At 42.2% G+C, this 16,528-nt stretch overlaps 1 protein-coding gene across 1 annotated transcript in view; it reads left to right on the forward strand.

The window, feature by feature from the left end:
• The first annotated feature begins 1,833 nt into the window (after positions 1 to 1,833).
• Positions 1,834 to 16,528, forward strand: part of LOC141131881 (pendrin-like) — a 52,542-nt gene continuing 37,847 nt past the window's right edge. Inside the window, exons 1-8 of the mRNA XM_073619671.1 lie at positions 1,834 to 1,921; positions 2,108 to 2,259; positions 2,939 to 3,078; positions 4,084 to 4,194; positions 4,911 to 5,092; positions 7,805 to 7,969; positions 14,556 to 14,708; positions 14,795 to 14,877. Coding sequence (XP_073475772.1) covers positions 2,117 to 2,259; positions 2,939 to 3,078; positions 4,084 to 4,194; positions 4,911 to 5,092; positions 7,805 to 7,969; positions 14,556 to 14,708; positions 14,795 to 14,877 — 977 coding nt within the window. The 5' untranslated portion in view covers positions 1,834 to 1,921; positions 2,108 to 2,116. The remainder of the gene's footprint in view (positions 1,922 to 2,107; positions 2,260 to 2,938; positions 3,079 to 4,083; positions 4,195 to 4,910; positions 5,093 to 7,804; positions 7,970 to 14,555; positions 14,709 to 14,794; positions 14,878 to 16,528) is intronic.

Genomic DNA, 16,528 nt, shown 5'->3' on the forward strand with positions numbered 1-16,528 from the left:
CTCATTTGATGCTGTTTTACACCATTAATAAACAATAGGAGGTAGCCTTTAGGTGTGTACGTATTTTTGTTTTACTTTTGTTTTACCCTGTGAGTACACACTGCCCATACTTCATAGATAGCACCCCTAATTAATTAATCATCATTCAGGCTCCCAGTTCTTTTTCTTTTTTCTTTTTATTTGACTACACTCACTAAACTGCTATATGACAAAGGTACTGATCATATAAAATGAATATCAAGAATTTGTTAAAGTGTACCCTTATGCCGCATACATACGTTCGGAAATGCCGCCAGCAAAACTCCGATGAGAGCTTTTTGGTGGAAAATGTGACCGTGTGCATGCTCCAAAGGTCTTTTGCTGGCAGAATTCCAGCAAAAGTTTGAGAGCATGTTCTCTATTTTTCGGTGGGGAAAAGTTCCTATCCGAAAATGCGTTCATCTGTATGCAAAAAATCACGCATGCTCGGAAACAAATTGACGCATGCTCGGAAGCATTGAACTTCATTTTCTCGGCTCGTCGTACTGTTGTACGTCACCACGTTCTTGATGGTTTAGAGAACTTTTGCGTGACCGTGTGTATGCAAGGCAAGCTTGAGCGGAATTCCGTCGGAAAAAACATCCAAGTTTTTTCTGACAGAAATTCTGATCGTGTGTACGCGGCATTAGTCTCAATGTTTTTTTTTTTTTCAATTTGGATAATGTTGGGAAAAGTTAGAACATGTGCCAGGTTTTTATTACTGTGTATCCAATAGGGGAATTCACTTTTTCCTGGTGCTCACTGTCAATAGGATAACATTGGATGGGAAATCCAAAATTTTACAGTTGTCACATAAGGAGAAATCTTTGTGTTAGGGTCTCTAGGGCAGGGAGCAATGGGCTATCTCCCAAATCAGACATATACAGCAAAAAATATTAAGAAGGTGGTTTAACCTTCTCTACCTTCTCTGTCCACTACTAAACGAAAGAGATGCTCTTTAATTCAAAGTCTGAACAAAATATTCCCCACTGGAAAGCGGGGCTCTGTAGGCAACCAGTCCACCAAAATCATTAATTAAAAAACATATTTTTTTATTATACATTTACATTTAAATTTAATTCACAGTCCAATACCCTCTCTTTTAGCAACCTGTCTTTTGTCAGTATTGAGCTTAAGCCACATATACAGTATATGCATATATGTACCCTAGTAGGGGAATTTTCTCCTCACTTTCAGCAATGGTAATAGGTGTTACTAGCACAGCAAGTTCCAGTGGGTTATCTTCCCAATGGGGCCACAGACAGTAATAAAAAACTTCCAGAAGTTATAACCTTTCCCTAAGCTACCCAAAATTAATGAATAATTCAGATATTGTTAAAAAAAAGAATCAGATAATGGCCTTTTTCAATTAATTCAAAATTAGCAGAAGTTGGGTTTTAATTAAACTTTTGCTGGGAATAAATAGAGCAATAAAAATATATTGCAATTTAAAGAAAAATAATGTTTTTTACAGTGTATATTATTGTCACTAAGTATAGGCTTTAGCTTTTTAGTCAAATTAATAAAAATATTATAGTAGGAAAAATAAGTCAGCTTGGGATACAGGTGAGATATTGCTTTAAACAGGATTAAGCAATATTTCCATATGTCTGGCAGCTTAAAATCAGCTACTTGAATTCATGTTGCAGTTATTTAAAATAATAAATGTTACAAAAGCACTTACATGAATAGCAATTAGTGCATTATATCCCACTTAGAAGGAAGTAGGGTTAATGTGCGTGTGTGTGTGTGTGTGTGTGCTGGATGGCAAGTTTATTCTCACTCAAACTGGTGATGGGAGCCTCTGTTTTCCCATAAATAGAACTTCCCTTGGGCTGCAAGGACTATATAATGTGGATGGAGTAGTATAACTCCCTATTGCTGGGGGCTGCTGCAGTCACAGGTACTTTAATTTACTGCATAACTGTATGCACTTAGTTCTTGTAAATCTATTGCAATGTGTACAGAGAAACTGAAAAAAGTAGCAACTTAGTTACAAAGGTAGTTTTTAGTTTCATCTTTAAAATAACAGAAAGAACTGCATTATAATATTAATGCTTTAATATGTTAACATGTAATATCTTTGTAGGTCTTTCAAATGGATCCAGGACCGATGGATACGCACACCCCCGGGTATCTGGTGGCACGATCCGTCTACTCTGATCCAGTTTTCCAAGAAGAAAATGAAAAGAAGGAAATTGTTAAGAAGACCATCCAGGAACGGTTTCAAAAGAATTGCAGGTTGTTATTGCTCCAGTTCTTCTGGACTTGGACTTGGATGTGGTGCCATGGAATACAGTGTTGTTTTTGCCAGGAAGCAATATTTTATGTTATGCTAAACTATAATTTATAGCTAAAAAAAAAGAGGCAGAATTAACAACTTGTTATAAGAGTTACAAACTAGTGTAAAAACCTAGCAACATGAAAACTGTATCTTCCCCTGACTACAAGCTCTACCAATCTTAAACAGAATTATGTAGTCATCTACCTTCTATGAAGGAGATACTGGTGGTGATCTAAAGAAAGCTAAAACATTTTCTTATATGTTTGCATTATATATATTATAAAGTGATGTGTTTTCCATGCCCTTTAAAGTTTATATTTCATTGTGGATACCCTTTACCATCAGCTAATTGGATTATATATTATTATTATTTTTTTTTAGCAACTTTGTTCTAAGACATTGTAAGCAACTAAACATCTGTTTTTTTTTTTTGTTTTTTTTTATTTGAGCTAAAAAAAGAAATGCAAAGTCTTGATTGGCTACTATGATCTACTGACTAAATAGAAAAAAAAAAATTACAAAAAAAATATTTTTTTTAAACATTGACATATTTTCTGGAAACAAAACAATGAAATAATTTGGTATTGTTTATGGATATGGAACATGTATTTATTGACCTATGTTTGTTTCTGGCAGCTGTACATCTAGAAGGGCTCTTTTGATTGTCAAGTCATTTTTCCCAGTCCTGGACTGGCTGCCGAAATACAGATGGAAAGAATGGATTGTAAATGACATAATTTCTGGAGTCAGCACAGGTCTTGTTGGCACATTGCAAGGCAAGTATAAATTATGTCTGAAAAAAAACACATTCATTGTTGGGAGAATAACATTTAATCTACTTGTTTGAAAAGCTAAAACAAATCAGGGACATTGTATGAATTGAAAAACTATATAAGAACTGATATATTTGCAGGAAAAAAATTGTACAAGTCTACTGCAATATTTCTGCCAAAACTACAAAAGCTTTTCCAAGTAGGTTGGCGCTAAAATTATTTTATAATTTATTTTTCCTGTTTTGAGCAGTGCTTATGATAGGTCCTCTTAGTTTCAAACTGTTTTGTTCATTCGCCACTGTGCTAACCACTACATTTAATAAAGAAAACTATGCAAATGCACTTACTTACAGTAAACATTTAACACATATCAATGTTCTTGATGAAAGGGTGAAATCCGTTTGGTTACTAGAGGAAAGAGTACCACAATACTCTTTGCACTATTCATGGTACTCCAACAATCCAATAGCATGCTGGTAGGTTCAATAGCTTTCTACCAAACCTACATTAATGTGTAATTAAAGGTAGTAGGGACCTAAGATTGTGGGTCCCTGAAGGAACAGCTCCTTTCAGGGTTCAGGTAAGGAACTTCATAGTATGATGACACTATGTGAAAAAAATAAATAAATAATAAGATATGCTGTTTCTTAAGGATAATACATAGATCACCTTGTGCTGTAGTTTTTCTTACAGACTCTGTAATTCCATGATGCATGTGCCTTTAGGCAGTGCTGTGCCCCGTAGTGTTAACAATGACTGAAGACGTTAGAAGATTAATAAACAATACCTTACTGACAGCCTTATCTTTCATAGACCTTACAGGAAGCCACAAAGTGCTATGGTGGGGATCAAATCTAGGTTCTGGTTGGCTGTTGAAAGAAAATAGGACAAGTGCAAGGCTTTGAGTAATAGTCAGTACATATGAACATTTCATTCTTAGCCAAAATGATTTGAGAAGAACAAAAAACAACCATTAGCAACAAGCTGATAATTAATATATATTTCCAGGCTTGGCCTTCGCATTACTCGCTGCTGTTCCTGTCGGATATGGTCTCTACTCTTCTTTCTTCCCCATTCTCACATACTTTATTTTGGGAACATCTAAACATATCTCGGTTGGTAAGTTGTATTGATCTCTGTTCACAATAATGCTATTATAGTAATTGTCTCTGTGACAGGGTTGGCAGGCCCATATTTATTATAGTAAACTGCTGCATATGCAAATGCTCTTTTCTTACGGACAGATTCACTTTAATATTGTATTGCATATTTTGCTATAACTTAACAATGGAAAATGGTTTCTTTAGGGAAGATGCTCATTTGTACATGTTGTGAAGTTTGTAATTAAAGACAGCTATAATCAATAGGAATATTTTGGTGTTGATAAACTAAGGAATTAGTGCACATTCTCTTTGCAAAGTGAATTTTCCCTTAGCTTAATGAATGAGGTGAAGTTAAGTGAAAATCTACTTTGCAAAAAACACCCAATCATGTGCGAGGAAAAAAAAAAATTTTTAATTTTTTTTTTGCTTTCAGCTAATAAGATGATTGAAGTCAGCAAAGCTTTACTTTGTTCATTAAGCTAAACGGATGTATATTTAGCTTAATGAATAGGGTGAAGCTGTGCCAACTTCAATCATCCAATCATGTGCAGGCAGAAATCCTGTTTTTTAAATTTTCCTTCCAAATAATTGAGTGTTTTTTGAAAAGTGCATTTTCACTTAGCTTCACCTCATTCACTAAGTGAAAACTCACTTTGCAAAGTGAACATGCTTTACCCTTTTAGTAAACCAACTCCTATGTTTTACTTAATCTGTGCCTGTATGTATCAACAGGACCATTTCCTGTAACCAGCTTGATGGTAGGAACAGTTGTTCTTAGTATGGTTCCTGATACACAATTTGTCATGCAAAGTAACACAACTGGATTGAACTCAACTGTGATAAACACGGCAGCCAGAGATGCAGCCAGAATTATGGTTTCGGGGACTCTGAGTTTCCTGATTGGAATCATTCAGGTAATATATCTTGGTCAGCAATGGTTAGCAATGGCGAAAAGGGAACTTTACCATTAACAGTTTGATAACAATTAATGTTTTTTAACAAAAGAACATACATTACACATTAATATTTATGCTACCAAAATGACTTTGTGCTGTAACTTGCCTCCAGTATTGCTCCTATTTCTTCTTGCTGGAGGTCGCCATTTTGTTGAAGCCCAGAGCAGTCACTTGCTTATTGGTATCTCCCCTACTCTCCTTGGCCTCAAAAACTATATGGCCCTTTTTTTAAATAAAATATGTACATTTTCAGCCTTGATTGTATGTTTTGGCTCAGATAGAGAGGAAGGCTAACAGAAGCTTTACAGTGATGAAGTTCACAGGCTACCCATGAGGGCGAAAGGTGAGAATATCAGGGAAAAAAGAAAATACACTATAATTGTATGTTTAACTATTTTGTGTTTACCTGGCAGCAACATTTGCCCTGTCACCCCTTCTGCTTTTTGTTTTTCTCTCCATAATCATAATGTTCCCTCAGCGTCCCTCGTGTCATTCCTATTGCTTTTTTTTCCACTTTAGCAACAGTAAATTTTAAAGCTGTCAGCTGATCGGCCTCTAGTGGCTCTGATTTAGGCACAGTGCTCAGAATAGAGAGCAAATGAGCATGTGCAGAACAGGGTGAAACAGTGCATTACTGGATTTTAAAGAGTATGGGCCAGTGATGGCAAACCTATGGCACGCGTGCCAAAGCTGACACACTGAGCCCTCTCTGTGGGCACACAGCACGCTGCCAGGATAAGGGGGGAATCCCCAGCTAGGCAGTCACTTGTGAGGGGGTGAAAAGTTATTCCTCCGCCATCCCGAGGGTCTGTGCTACAGCTTATTGCCTCCCCCGGACCCCTACACCTCCGGTGAGGCATTCGGGCATTCCTCTCTGCGGCACCCTATTCCAGCTCCCCCTGCCCCAGGACTACTTTGGTACAGCCCTTCCCTATGGCAAATGCACTGCGACCTGTAAAACATCGGAGCAGATCATGCCCATGGGAGAGATGCAATGGCTGCTAACTGACCCTTCCGGTGACTGGAACACCAAGGAGCCGCTGGATGGCGGGGACGCCTGCAATATTGCCTGCCTGGTGCTGGGGAGAGCCCTGATGTGATGGACGATGAGGCCATGGAGCGGTAAAGAGGAGGATGGATCATCCGATCTACATTGCACTGTGTTTGGGGGGATGGGGGGTGTGAGTAGTGCAGGAAGTATGTGTCAGGTAGGTAGGTCAGTGTATGTGTCAGGTAGGTCAGTGTATGTTGCACAGTGCATTCTGAGCAAGATGCATTCCTGAACCCTGCATTCTGAGCAAAACGCATTCCTGAACCATGTATTCTGAGCACAACGCATTCCTGAACCCTGTATTCTGAGCACAATGCATTCCTGAACCCTGTATTCTGAGCAAAACGCATTCCTGAACACTGTATTCTGAGCACAATGCATTCCTGAACCTTGTATTATGAGCAAAATGCATTCCTGAACCCTTTATTCTGAGCAAAACACATTCCTAAACCCTATATTCTGAGCAAAACCCATTCCTGAACCCTGCATTCTGAGCAAAACGCATTCCTGAACCCTGCATTCTGAGCAAAACACATTCCTGAACCCTGCATTCTGAGCAAAACGCATTCCTGAACCCTGTATTCTGAGCAAAATGCATTCCTGAGCCCTGTATTCTGATCAATACGCATTCCTGAACTCTGTATTCTAAGCATGACGCATTCCTGAACCCTGTATTCTAAACAAAACGCATTCCTGAACCCTCTATTCTGAACAAAACGCATTTCTGAACTCTGTATTCTGAGCAAAACACATTCCCGAACTCTGTATTCTGAGCAAAACGCATTCCTGAACCCTGTATTCTGAACAAAACGCTTTCCTGAACCCTGTATTCTGAGAACAACGTATTCCTGAACCCTGCATTCTGAGCTATTCTGGTAGAATCGTACGTTTTTGGTCCCTTAGGGCTCATTCAGAGCGATGATCAGTCCCATCCTCTGTATAGAGCCACTGGTAGGTTTAATTTTGTGTTGGCACTTAGAAATAAATACGTTGGTTTTGTGTCGCTGTTTGGGCACTCGGGCTCAAAAAGGTTTGCGATCACTGGTATAGGCACTTATTTTAATGTTTTATTGCTATACCTGCCAAAGAGGCCAGCCTGAAGTGATTTAACAGGACTTCATTTTCTGACTAAAGTTTCTCTCAACTATGTGAGTCGTGCCCCATAGCATAGCATTTTTATCTCATATTTCCCCAAAAAAGGTACTGATGTGGAACAATAATATTTCATATTTACTAAGCCTTGTATTCATTTCAGCGAAAAGCTTCACAATGGCAGTATTTCATTACCTCATTGTACAATAAAGACATTTTATTAAGGCACTCTAGCAACCAATCAGATTTCAGCTGTATAGAGCCAGATGAGTGAAAGATGATTTATAATTGGTTGCTATGAGTGAAGGAATATTTTTCTTTGCCTTGTTAAAGAATTTCATAAAGATAGCACGCTATAAACTGTCTAAAGCTTACAATACTTTTCTCCTTGCTGTCCCTTAGTAATAGACAACAGTTTAATTTCAATCCTGAGTGTATAAACCAAGGGAACATTTGTTTTATTCTGTGTGTCTGTGCCATTCAGCAATCTTCCACTCTAAATAGTTGATCTATTTGTGTCTTTCCAGCTTGTCTTTGGAATCTTTCAGATTGGCTTCATTGTCAGGTACCTGGCTGACCCTCTGGTGGGTGGTTTCACCACAGCAGCAGCTTTTCAAGTGTTTGTCACCCAAGTCAAGCAACTGCTCAATGTACCAACCAAGAACTACAATGGAGTACTCTCTATAATATATGTAAGTTTATGAAAGTTTCTATATATTTTCATAGAAATGCAATATACCAATTATACACTAAGCAATATGATAGAGTTTCCCCTGTAGATCAGTAAACTATATATACAAATATTTATACAGAATTTATATCTGCCTGAATAAATCATTATGGAGCCATGGGAAATTTATGAGCTGCTGGGCAGTTACATGATCTATGGCTAGTTAGGTCTGTTTTCTCAATGGCAAACGACCAGCTTCTTTACTTCTCAAACAGATTAGAAAAAAAAAGCTAAATAGTTACTAGGTTAAACATGCACAGTAGTATCATTATTTCAGTTTCAATGTTTTTATTGAAGGTTAACATACAAATAGGTAACAATACAGCCATAAGTCCTCGATGGTAACGGATGGTAACAGCAAATGGAGCTCGCAACACAGGCGAGACACAAAGCAGAAAAAAAAAAGGTATGCTTTAACAACATGTATGATAGGTGCAGCAAACCCAAATTCTGAAATTTACCCTTGAAAAGGAGGTACCAGAGAGAATCAAAAACAGGAACAAGAAAATGCATATGATAACTCTGCGGGAGCAGCTGAAGTGGACCAGCTCCATTTTGTTTCAGTATACAACAGGCAGAAAAAGAACAGGGTTTTACATGATTTGTCTTTAAGTCATAATAAGACATTAATCCATCAAAGGGGAAAATGAAGAGAGAAGAATAGGAGGAAGGGAAGGGAATAAGAGAGAAAGAGCTTAGAGAGACAAAATCCACCCATGCGACAGGTCCATCTATCCCAGCAAAGAGTAACATCATTATTTCAATTAGTTTGAACACCTGCCTGCCCTGCAGAAATGACTATAAGATTGTTTGCATACATTTCACAGGGAGCATTACCTTAAGTCTCCCTACTTCTGAGTGAGAAACAAATTGTTACCCCAGCTCCAGTGATCCAGTGCTCTAGCCAGGACATTCAGGACCCACAGATACGATATGATTATTTCGGATTTTAGGTGCTGAAAGCGGTACAATTATTTTGCATGGAAATTTGGCGTTATATATTGTAGGCCTGTAATTCTTAACAATAACACACTTAAATCTGTCCACCAAGAGTCTAGTAGATATCCCAGGTATTATGAAGTTTGAAACACAAAATCATAAATTATAATATAATAAAAAATTTAAAAAAAATAATATAATAATAATAAAATAAATTTCCCCACTATTCACTATCGCTCAATTCTGCAAGTGTTCTAATTTACTATCACTGTTTTCTAGCTGGTCTAAAGCCACTTTTGACATAAAGGGACACTTTTTGGTTGCTATGGACAATCTTCAGTTTCCAGGCAGAAAGAACAGTATATATAATATAAAACTGTATGTAGGGCATAGGACAAAGCACTGGGTACAAAAGGGATGTGAAATCATTTGATACAGTACTGTAATCTGTAAGATTACAGTACTGTATGTGTTATGACTTTTACATTTTTTGAATTTGCCGCCAGGCTCCGCCCCCCTGCGCTGCGACGCTCGCAGGGAACGGGGCCTGGCACAGAGAGGCTTCGAGCGGAGGACAGAGCCCGCAGACACCGCGGGGGGACATCGCAGGATCCTGGGGACAAGGTAAGTATACCGCACCAGGATCCTGCAATGCAATCCCGAGTATGGCTCGGGGTTACCGCTAATGGTGCTGAAATTTAGCCCCGAGCCACACTCGGGAAAACCGTCATGAAGGCTACGCATTAAATGCATAGTTCACCTGTACCAAAAACTGCCTAGCCACATAAGGAGTGCCTGTAGTTAAGAACAAGGCAGCTGTGACCAAAGTTGAATAATGCCTTTCCTATATATGTAGGTAATTTACATATCTCATGAAGCCTGGCTGGAAAACTCCCGAAGATCGCATCATCCCATCCTGCGCTAAGAGACTGCTAGTTGTTGCTGTTCACCTCCACCACCACAGCAGTGAACTCTCAAACATTAAGCTCATAGCTACTGCATCAGGGGACAGACAGCTAACGTGAGAGGTTCGAATCAGAGAAAGAGCTCACTCTATAATGGTGGAGGTGAACAGTAACAGCGGGGAGTCTCTTAGTAACATCCTAGCAACAAGACAGGATGGGATGATGTGATCTCTGGGAGTGTTTCATTCGGACTTTCAGGAGGTACATAAATGGCTTACACCTTTAGGAAGGGCATTATTCAACCTTGGTCAAAGCTGCATAGTTTTGTTATTCACAGACGCCCCTCACCTGCATAGTTTTTTGGTGAACAGTACAAACAAATAGCAACCACCAGAGGCGTAACTAGAACCTTCAGGGCCCCGGTGCAAGAAACAATGATGGCCCCCCCCCTTCCATCCGAGCTCCAGGCTTCCAATTTTGGGAAGGCATCCATGGACATCCTCTGAAAACCGTGCTTCCCGCTTGCCCCCTGGGACGTGCATCCAGCGTAATCACAGTGGCCCTTTACCATGTGATGTCAGCTGATCACATGTAAACAGACTTGCCGGTTATCCGCAGCCCTTTCCTCCCGTGCTATGTCTGTGTGAGGAAAGGACTGCCATTAACTGTCAAGAATGTCAGTAAATTGTTTACACTGATAATCAGTGCCCCAATTATCAGTGCCATGTATCAGTGCCCATCAATGCCACCTATCAGTGCCCATCAATGCTGCCTACAAGTGTTACCTATCAGTGCTCATTAATGCTGCCTATTAGTGCCCAATCAAATCCGCCTATCAGCACCACCTATCAGTGCTCATTATTGCAGCGTCCATCCATGCCACCTATCGGTACTCTTCAATACTGCCCATCAGCGCCCATCAATACTGCCTTAGTTCTGCCTATCAGTGTTCCTCAGTGCCCATCCGTGCAGCCTATGAGTTCTGCCTATCAGTGCTCATCAATGCCCATCAATGCCTCCTATTAGTGCAGCCTTTCAGTGCCTCCTATAAGTGCCCCTATCAGTGCCTTCTTAGTGCCCCCTATCAGTGCCTCCCTTCAGTGCTTATCAGTAAATCCCATTGGTGCCTCCCATCGGTGCCCCCTATCAATGCTCATCAGTAAATCCTATCAGTGCCTCCCATCGGTGCCCCCTATCAGTGCCCGCTAGTGCCTTCTCAGTGCCCCCCATCATTGCTCACCAGTGCCTCCCATCGGTGCCCCCTATCAGTGCCTCCCTTCAGTGCCTCCCATCATTGTTCCCTATCAGTGCCTCCCATCGGTGTCCCCTATCAGTGCCTCCCATCGGTGTCCCCTATCAGTGCCTCCCCTTCAGTGCTCATCAGTAAATCTTATCAGTGCCCATCAGAGTCTCTATCAGAGTCCTCTGTCTTCTCAGGACAGCATGGCTCTGAGCGGAGAGCGTGTCTCTCCAGTGGCATCACTAGGGTTGGTGTCACCCGGTGAGGAAAAAATTGGTGTCACCCCCCTCCACCAACTATAGCCCCCCCTCAGTACAGACCCCCCTCCACTAACTGCAGACCCCCCTCTCAGTATAGACCCCCCACTAAGTACAGACCCCCATCTCGCAGTATAGATCCTCCTCACTAAGTACAGACCCCATCCATCAGTATAGCCCCCCTCATTGCAGACCCCCATCTATCAGTATAGCCCCCCTCTATCAGCATAGACTCCCATCTATCAGTGTAGACCCCCTTAGTGCAGACCCCCATCTATCTGTATAGACCCCCTCTATCACTATAGACCCCCCCTCCATCAGTGCAGACCTCCCCACCATCATTGCAGACCCCCCTCCATCAGTGCAGACCTCCCCTCCATCATTGCAGACCCCCCTCCATCAGTGCAGACCTCCCCTCCATCAGTGCAGACCCCCCCACCATCAGTTCACATCCCCCCCTCAGTACAGACCCCCCCTCAATCAGCGCAGACCTCCCCTCCCTCATTGCAGACCCCCCTCCATCAGTTCACACCCCCCCTCAGTACAGACCCCCCTCCATCAGTGCAGGCCCCCCACAATGCAGACCACCCCCCTCCATCAGCACACACCCCCCCTCATTACAGACCCCCCTCCATCAGTGCAGGCCCCCCACAATGCAGACCACCCCCCTCCATCAGAACACCCACCATCAGTGCAGACCCCCACCCCATCAATGCAGACCCCCCTCAGTGCAGACCCCCACCTCATCAATGCAGACCCCCCCTCAGTGCAGACCCCCCACCTCATCAATGCAGACCCCCCTCAATGCAGACCCCCACCTCATCAATGCAGACCCCCCCTCAGTGCAGACCCCCACCTCATCAATGCAGACCCCCCTCAGTGCAGACCCCCACCTCATCAATGCAGACCCCCCTCAGTGCAGACCCCCACCTCATCAATGCAGACCGCCCTCAGTGTAGACCCCCACCTCATCAATGCAGACCCCCCTCAGTGCAGAACCCCACCTCATCAATGCAGACCCCCCCTCAGTGCAGACCCCCGCCTCATCAATGCAGACCCCCCTCAGTGCAGACCCCCACCTCATCAATACAGACCCCTCCTCAGTGCAGACCCCCACCTCATCAATACAGACCCCTCAGTGCAGACCCCCACCTCATCAATACAGACCCCTCCTCAGTGCAGACCCCCACCCCATAGTGTTCCCCCCAGCACATTTCTATTTGAATACAAACTTTACAGACCTCAGAACAGCATTCTCCCTCGGACTCCTCCTCCTCCCCCTCCGTAACCAGAGAGGAGGGGGAGGTGGCTTCGGTCCGCTCCGCTGTACGCCTGTGTGTCTCTCATCTAACAGCAGAGAGACACCGGCATTGTTTGTATTATTTCCCTCTCCGTGTGTCCTCTCTCTCGCATGGCATGACAGGACACACAGCTGATCTCCCCCCCTCTCTGTGTGCTCCGCGGGAAATGTGAGCTCCTTAGCTTCACACTTGAATGCCCGCGGAGCACACAGAGAAGGGTGGGGGGAGATCAGCTGTGTGTCCTGTCATGCCATGCGAGAGAGAGGACACACGGAGAGGGAAATAATACAAACAATGCCGGTGTCTCGCTGCTGTTAGATGAGAGACACGCTCAGCCTCAGAGCGCTGTGAAGAGCAACCCCGCTGGGGCCCCCCACAGTGGCGGAATGCCGGGCCCCGTCGCAACTGCGACTGTTGCGACCCTGGTAATTCCTCCACTGGCAACCACCCTAACCTATAGTTTTTTAGTGAGCTATGCCTTTAAATCAAAGTAAGTGAAGAATGCATGGGGCTAATTCATTAAAAAGGGGAGCAAAAGCGGAGATGATGTCCACAGCAACCAGTCAGTTTTCATCTTTCAGCTACAACAATCAAGCAAGACATATTAATAGTTCCTACAGATAACAGTTCCACTGTTCCTAACGTTTTACTTGGTGTCATTTATATACATTATGCCCAGTGTGAAGCTTATGTGCAATCGGTTACTTTATAAAACCACAATAGGCAAACTATGGCAGATTGGATGTAAATATAATTCTATGCATGAGGGGAATGCTGTCTTTATCTCCTTAAAGATCTTGATTTTGGCTGTAGCCAGGGCAGCTAAATGTTATAAATGATATAGTCCAGAAATGCTGCTGTCATAGCTATGGGAACCACGTGTTGTGATCATCAGGGGATGGGATGACATATCATCCCTGTATGTTCACCTTGTGATGTTTCTTGTGATGGAAAATGTTGGTCTTGTAATGGAGAGGGTAAGCACTCCAGCATAGACAGAACTGGTTGTTCAAAAAAAAAAAAATGGCAACCACCCCAACCTATAAACTAGCCTTTGCAACAAGGTACACATGGAAGGGCAACTCACATCGCAAAAAACAAAAGATTTCCCAGCTCACTTACCAGCCAACCTGAAAAATAACCAAAATGACTCTTGTCTATGTCCCAGTTTATGTTAAAAACACATTTGCAAATATTTGCGTAAGCCGCAGTGACTACTACAAGGGACCTCTGTATATACTGCAGTCCTAACTCTAAAATTTCCAGAGTCTCCATAGTAGGAGCACATATAACAAAGGATAGGTTAAGGGCAGGTGTGCCTGGAGGGAGCCCACGCCTCCTTAAAGGCATTGGGACGCTTGTGACGCCTAGCAAAAGCACAATGGCAGCAAAGGCATTCAGTGCGTCCCTGCACCCAATGGAACCAGCTGTAAAAAAAAACTGAAAAAAGAACCAGTTGTGAAATCTTGCTTCTACCTTGCAGAGCCCAGAAAAATAAAGGACAAAATTATCTGGCAAAATGAGTAAGACAATCTTTGGCAAGAACTTTCTTAAACTTTGGGAGAGATTTACTAAAACTTGTGCACACAGAATCTGGTGCAACTGTGCATAGTGACCAATCAGCTTCTAGGTTTTATTGTTTATTTATAAGCTTAATTGAATGATCTGAAGTTAGAAGCTGATTGGTTAATATGTACAGCTGCACCAGATTCTGTGTGCACTAGTTTTAGTAAATCTCCCCTTTGCGTTTACTACTAAATATTTTGTAGACCTTAGGCAAAATGCTCAGAGGCAACGTCAGCCCCCATAATATCAACTCATAATGTAACATGCACTGTTATTCACTAGAAATATTGGATGAAACCAGTTCAAGTTAAGTAATCTTTGTTCATTTGTTTTTCTACAGACAATTAGGGATATATTTGTAAATATTTCGAAAACGAATATTGCTGATCTGATTGCCGGGCTCCTGACTTTAGTTGTGTGTGTGGTGGTTAAAGAAATAAATGATCGCTACAAACACATACTTCGCGTACCTATCCCTATAGAAGTCTTGGTGGTATGTATTTTAGCATTTAATAAAAGTTGAGGTTGAAAAAAAATGACTGTACATACTTATTCCTTCAATTTTGTTTTCAAAAACAGACCATAGTGGCTACTGGAATTTCATATGGAGCTAACCTGGCACAGAAATACAATGCAGGCATTGTAAAAACAATTCCTAGTGGGTAAGTGCAGTCATTGTTTATATGTTTTATAATATGAGATTTTTTTCAATTGAATACTGTAGTATTAAGGGATCACTTTGGAGGTTAGAGAAGTATGGGCTAAAAACAAATAAATATGCATGCTCTATGTGGCGGCATTGATGTGATGCTGCATCTGTCCCACGACGGCTCACATCACCGGTAATCGCTTAGTTCTTGGTCTGCTCAGAGCAGAGAGCGGTGACTATCTGCCACTGCTGTCCACTCTTCTCCTCCAGCGCTCACTCTCCAGGCAGGAGCAGCTGGCTCTGGCTTTCAGCTGTGACCTAGGAGGTGGAGCCAGCTGTCATTCAGGCAGCCGGGTGGATCCCAACAATATTGTCAGCATCCTTCCAGAGCCTGGAGCGGCTTTGCCACTTCAGCTGCTATCAGCTATCTCTGGATCACAGGAGAGCAGAAGTATGTGCACTGCTGTAACCCACAAAAGAAGTATGGCCAAAAAAGCTTTGGCTATACCCCTCTTTTAAGTGTTAAAGGAGATAGTAATTCTAAAAAAACAAACAAACATATCGTACATATTCACTTCTACGCTACAGCATCAGTGTCACACTGCAGCTACCCCATGCTGGCTCTATAACCAAGAGCTGAGTGTTAAAATTATCACTGAATGTCTGTTTGGAGTGGAGAACATATATCCATATAGTTTAAACATATGGTAGAAAGAGGCTTAAATTAACATGTTTTTAAATCAGGTATATAATGGTGTCTGTCATTCAGCCCCTGAAATAACTGTAGACACAATACATCCCAAACAGAAGGGGACAAACAAAGTTTGGGCTTATTGAATGACAGTAAACACTGGTATGATAGTATCAAAAACAACTATTTATTGATGGAATATAACACATGGAGGTAAGTGGAAGTGACAGGTGCTAGACTAGCCCAAATCATGTAATGGCTGGCCACACTGGACTAGCCAAAAACATGCACAAACATGTGGGACAAGGACGACATAAAACAAATTAAGCAAAATGTCCGGACGTAAATCCGTGTCAGTTGTGCTCACTTGGTATACCGAGTATTAGCAACAGCTATAAGTAAAGCAGACTGACACCGACCCGACCCCCTGGGGGCTCAAGCCTTGGGAAAGTGTGGGTAAGGGATGGAAGAGAAGGGATCGTATAATCTAGTCATTGCTGTACGTGGGGAAATCCATCAAAAATCCAGGTTTCAATAAATACTTGAATATTGCCGGATTGAGGAATTTTGCAAGTATGATAAGTCCACAATAGGCATTGACTTAGAAATGTGAGCATTCAAAAAGTAGCAGTGCAAAGCTAATACTGATGTATTGCATGAGCCATACATTACCAGTCCCAATAACGATTTTTAGGGTTAGTCAGCGTAGTTCATCCTCCCAGGCCGTGCAGCTCTTCTTTGCCTACGTCTCCTAGTGTATGTAGGGTCCTTCCATTGAGGTATCAGATGGAAGCACACTGCTGCATGGCCAAAAGAATCCTGCTTCCACTGCAGCCCTTACAGAGACTGGAATCGATCCATGGGAGATAGACTCCCTTACTATATCCCATCCGCCTTAGACAGGCGATCGTAACCCATCGATCTCCCAGCGGGTTCGCAAGAGCCATGGGGGATGTTGCCGTAGCGTGGCGTC

This window comes from Aquarana catesbeiana, linkage group LG03, assembly GCF_042186555.1.
Source record: "Aquarana catesbeiana isolate 2022-GZ linkage group LG03, ASM4218655v1, whole genome shotgun sequence".
Classification (NCBI taxonomy): Eukaryota; Metazoa; Chordata; class Amphibia; order Anura; family Ranidae; genus Aquarana; species Aquarana catesbeiana.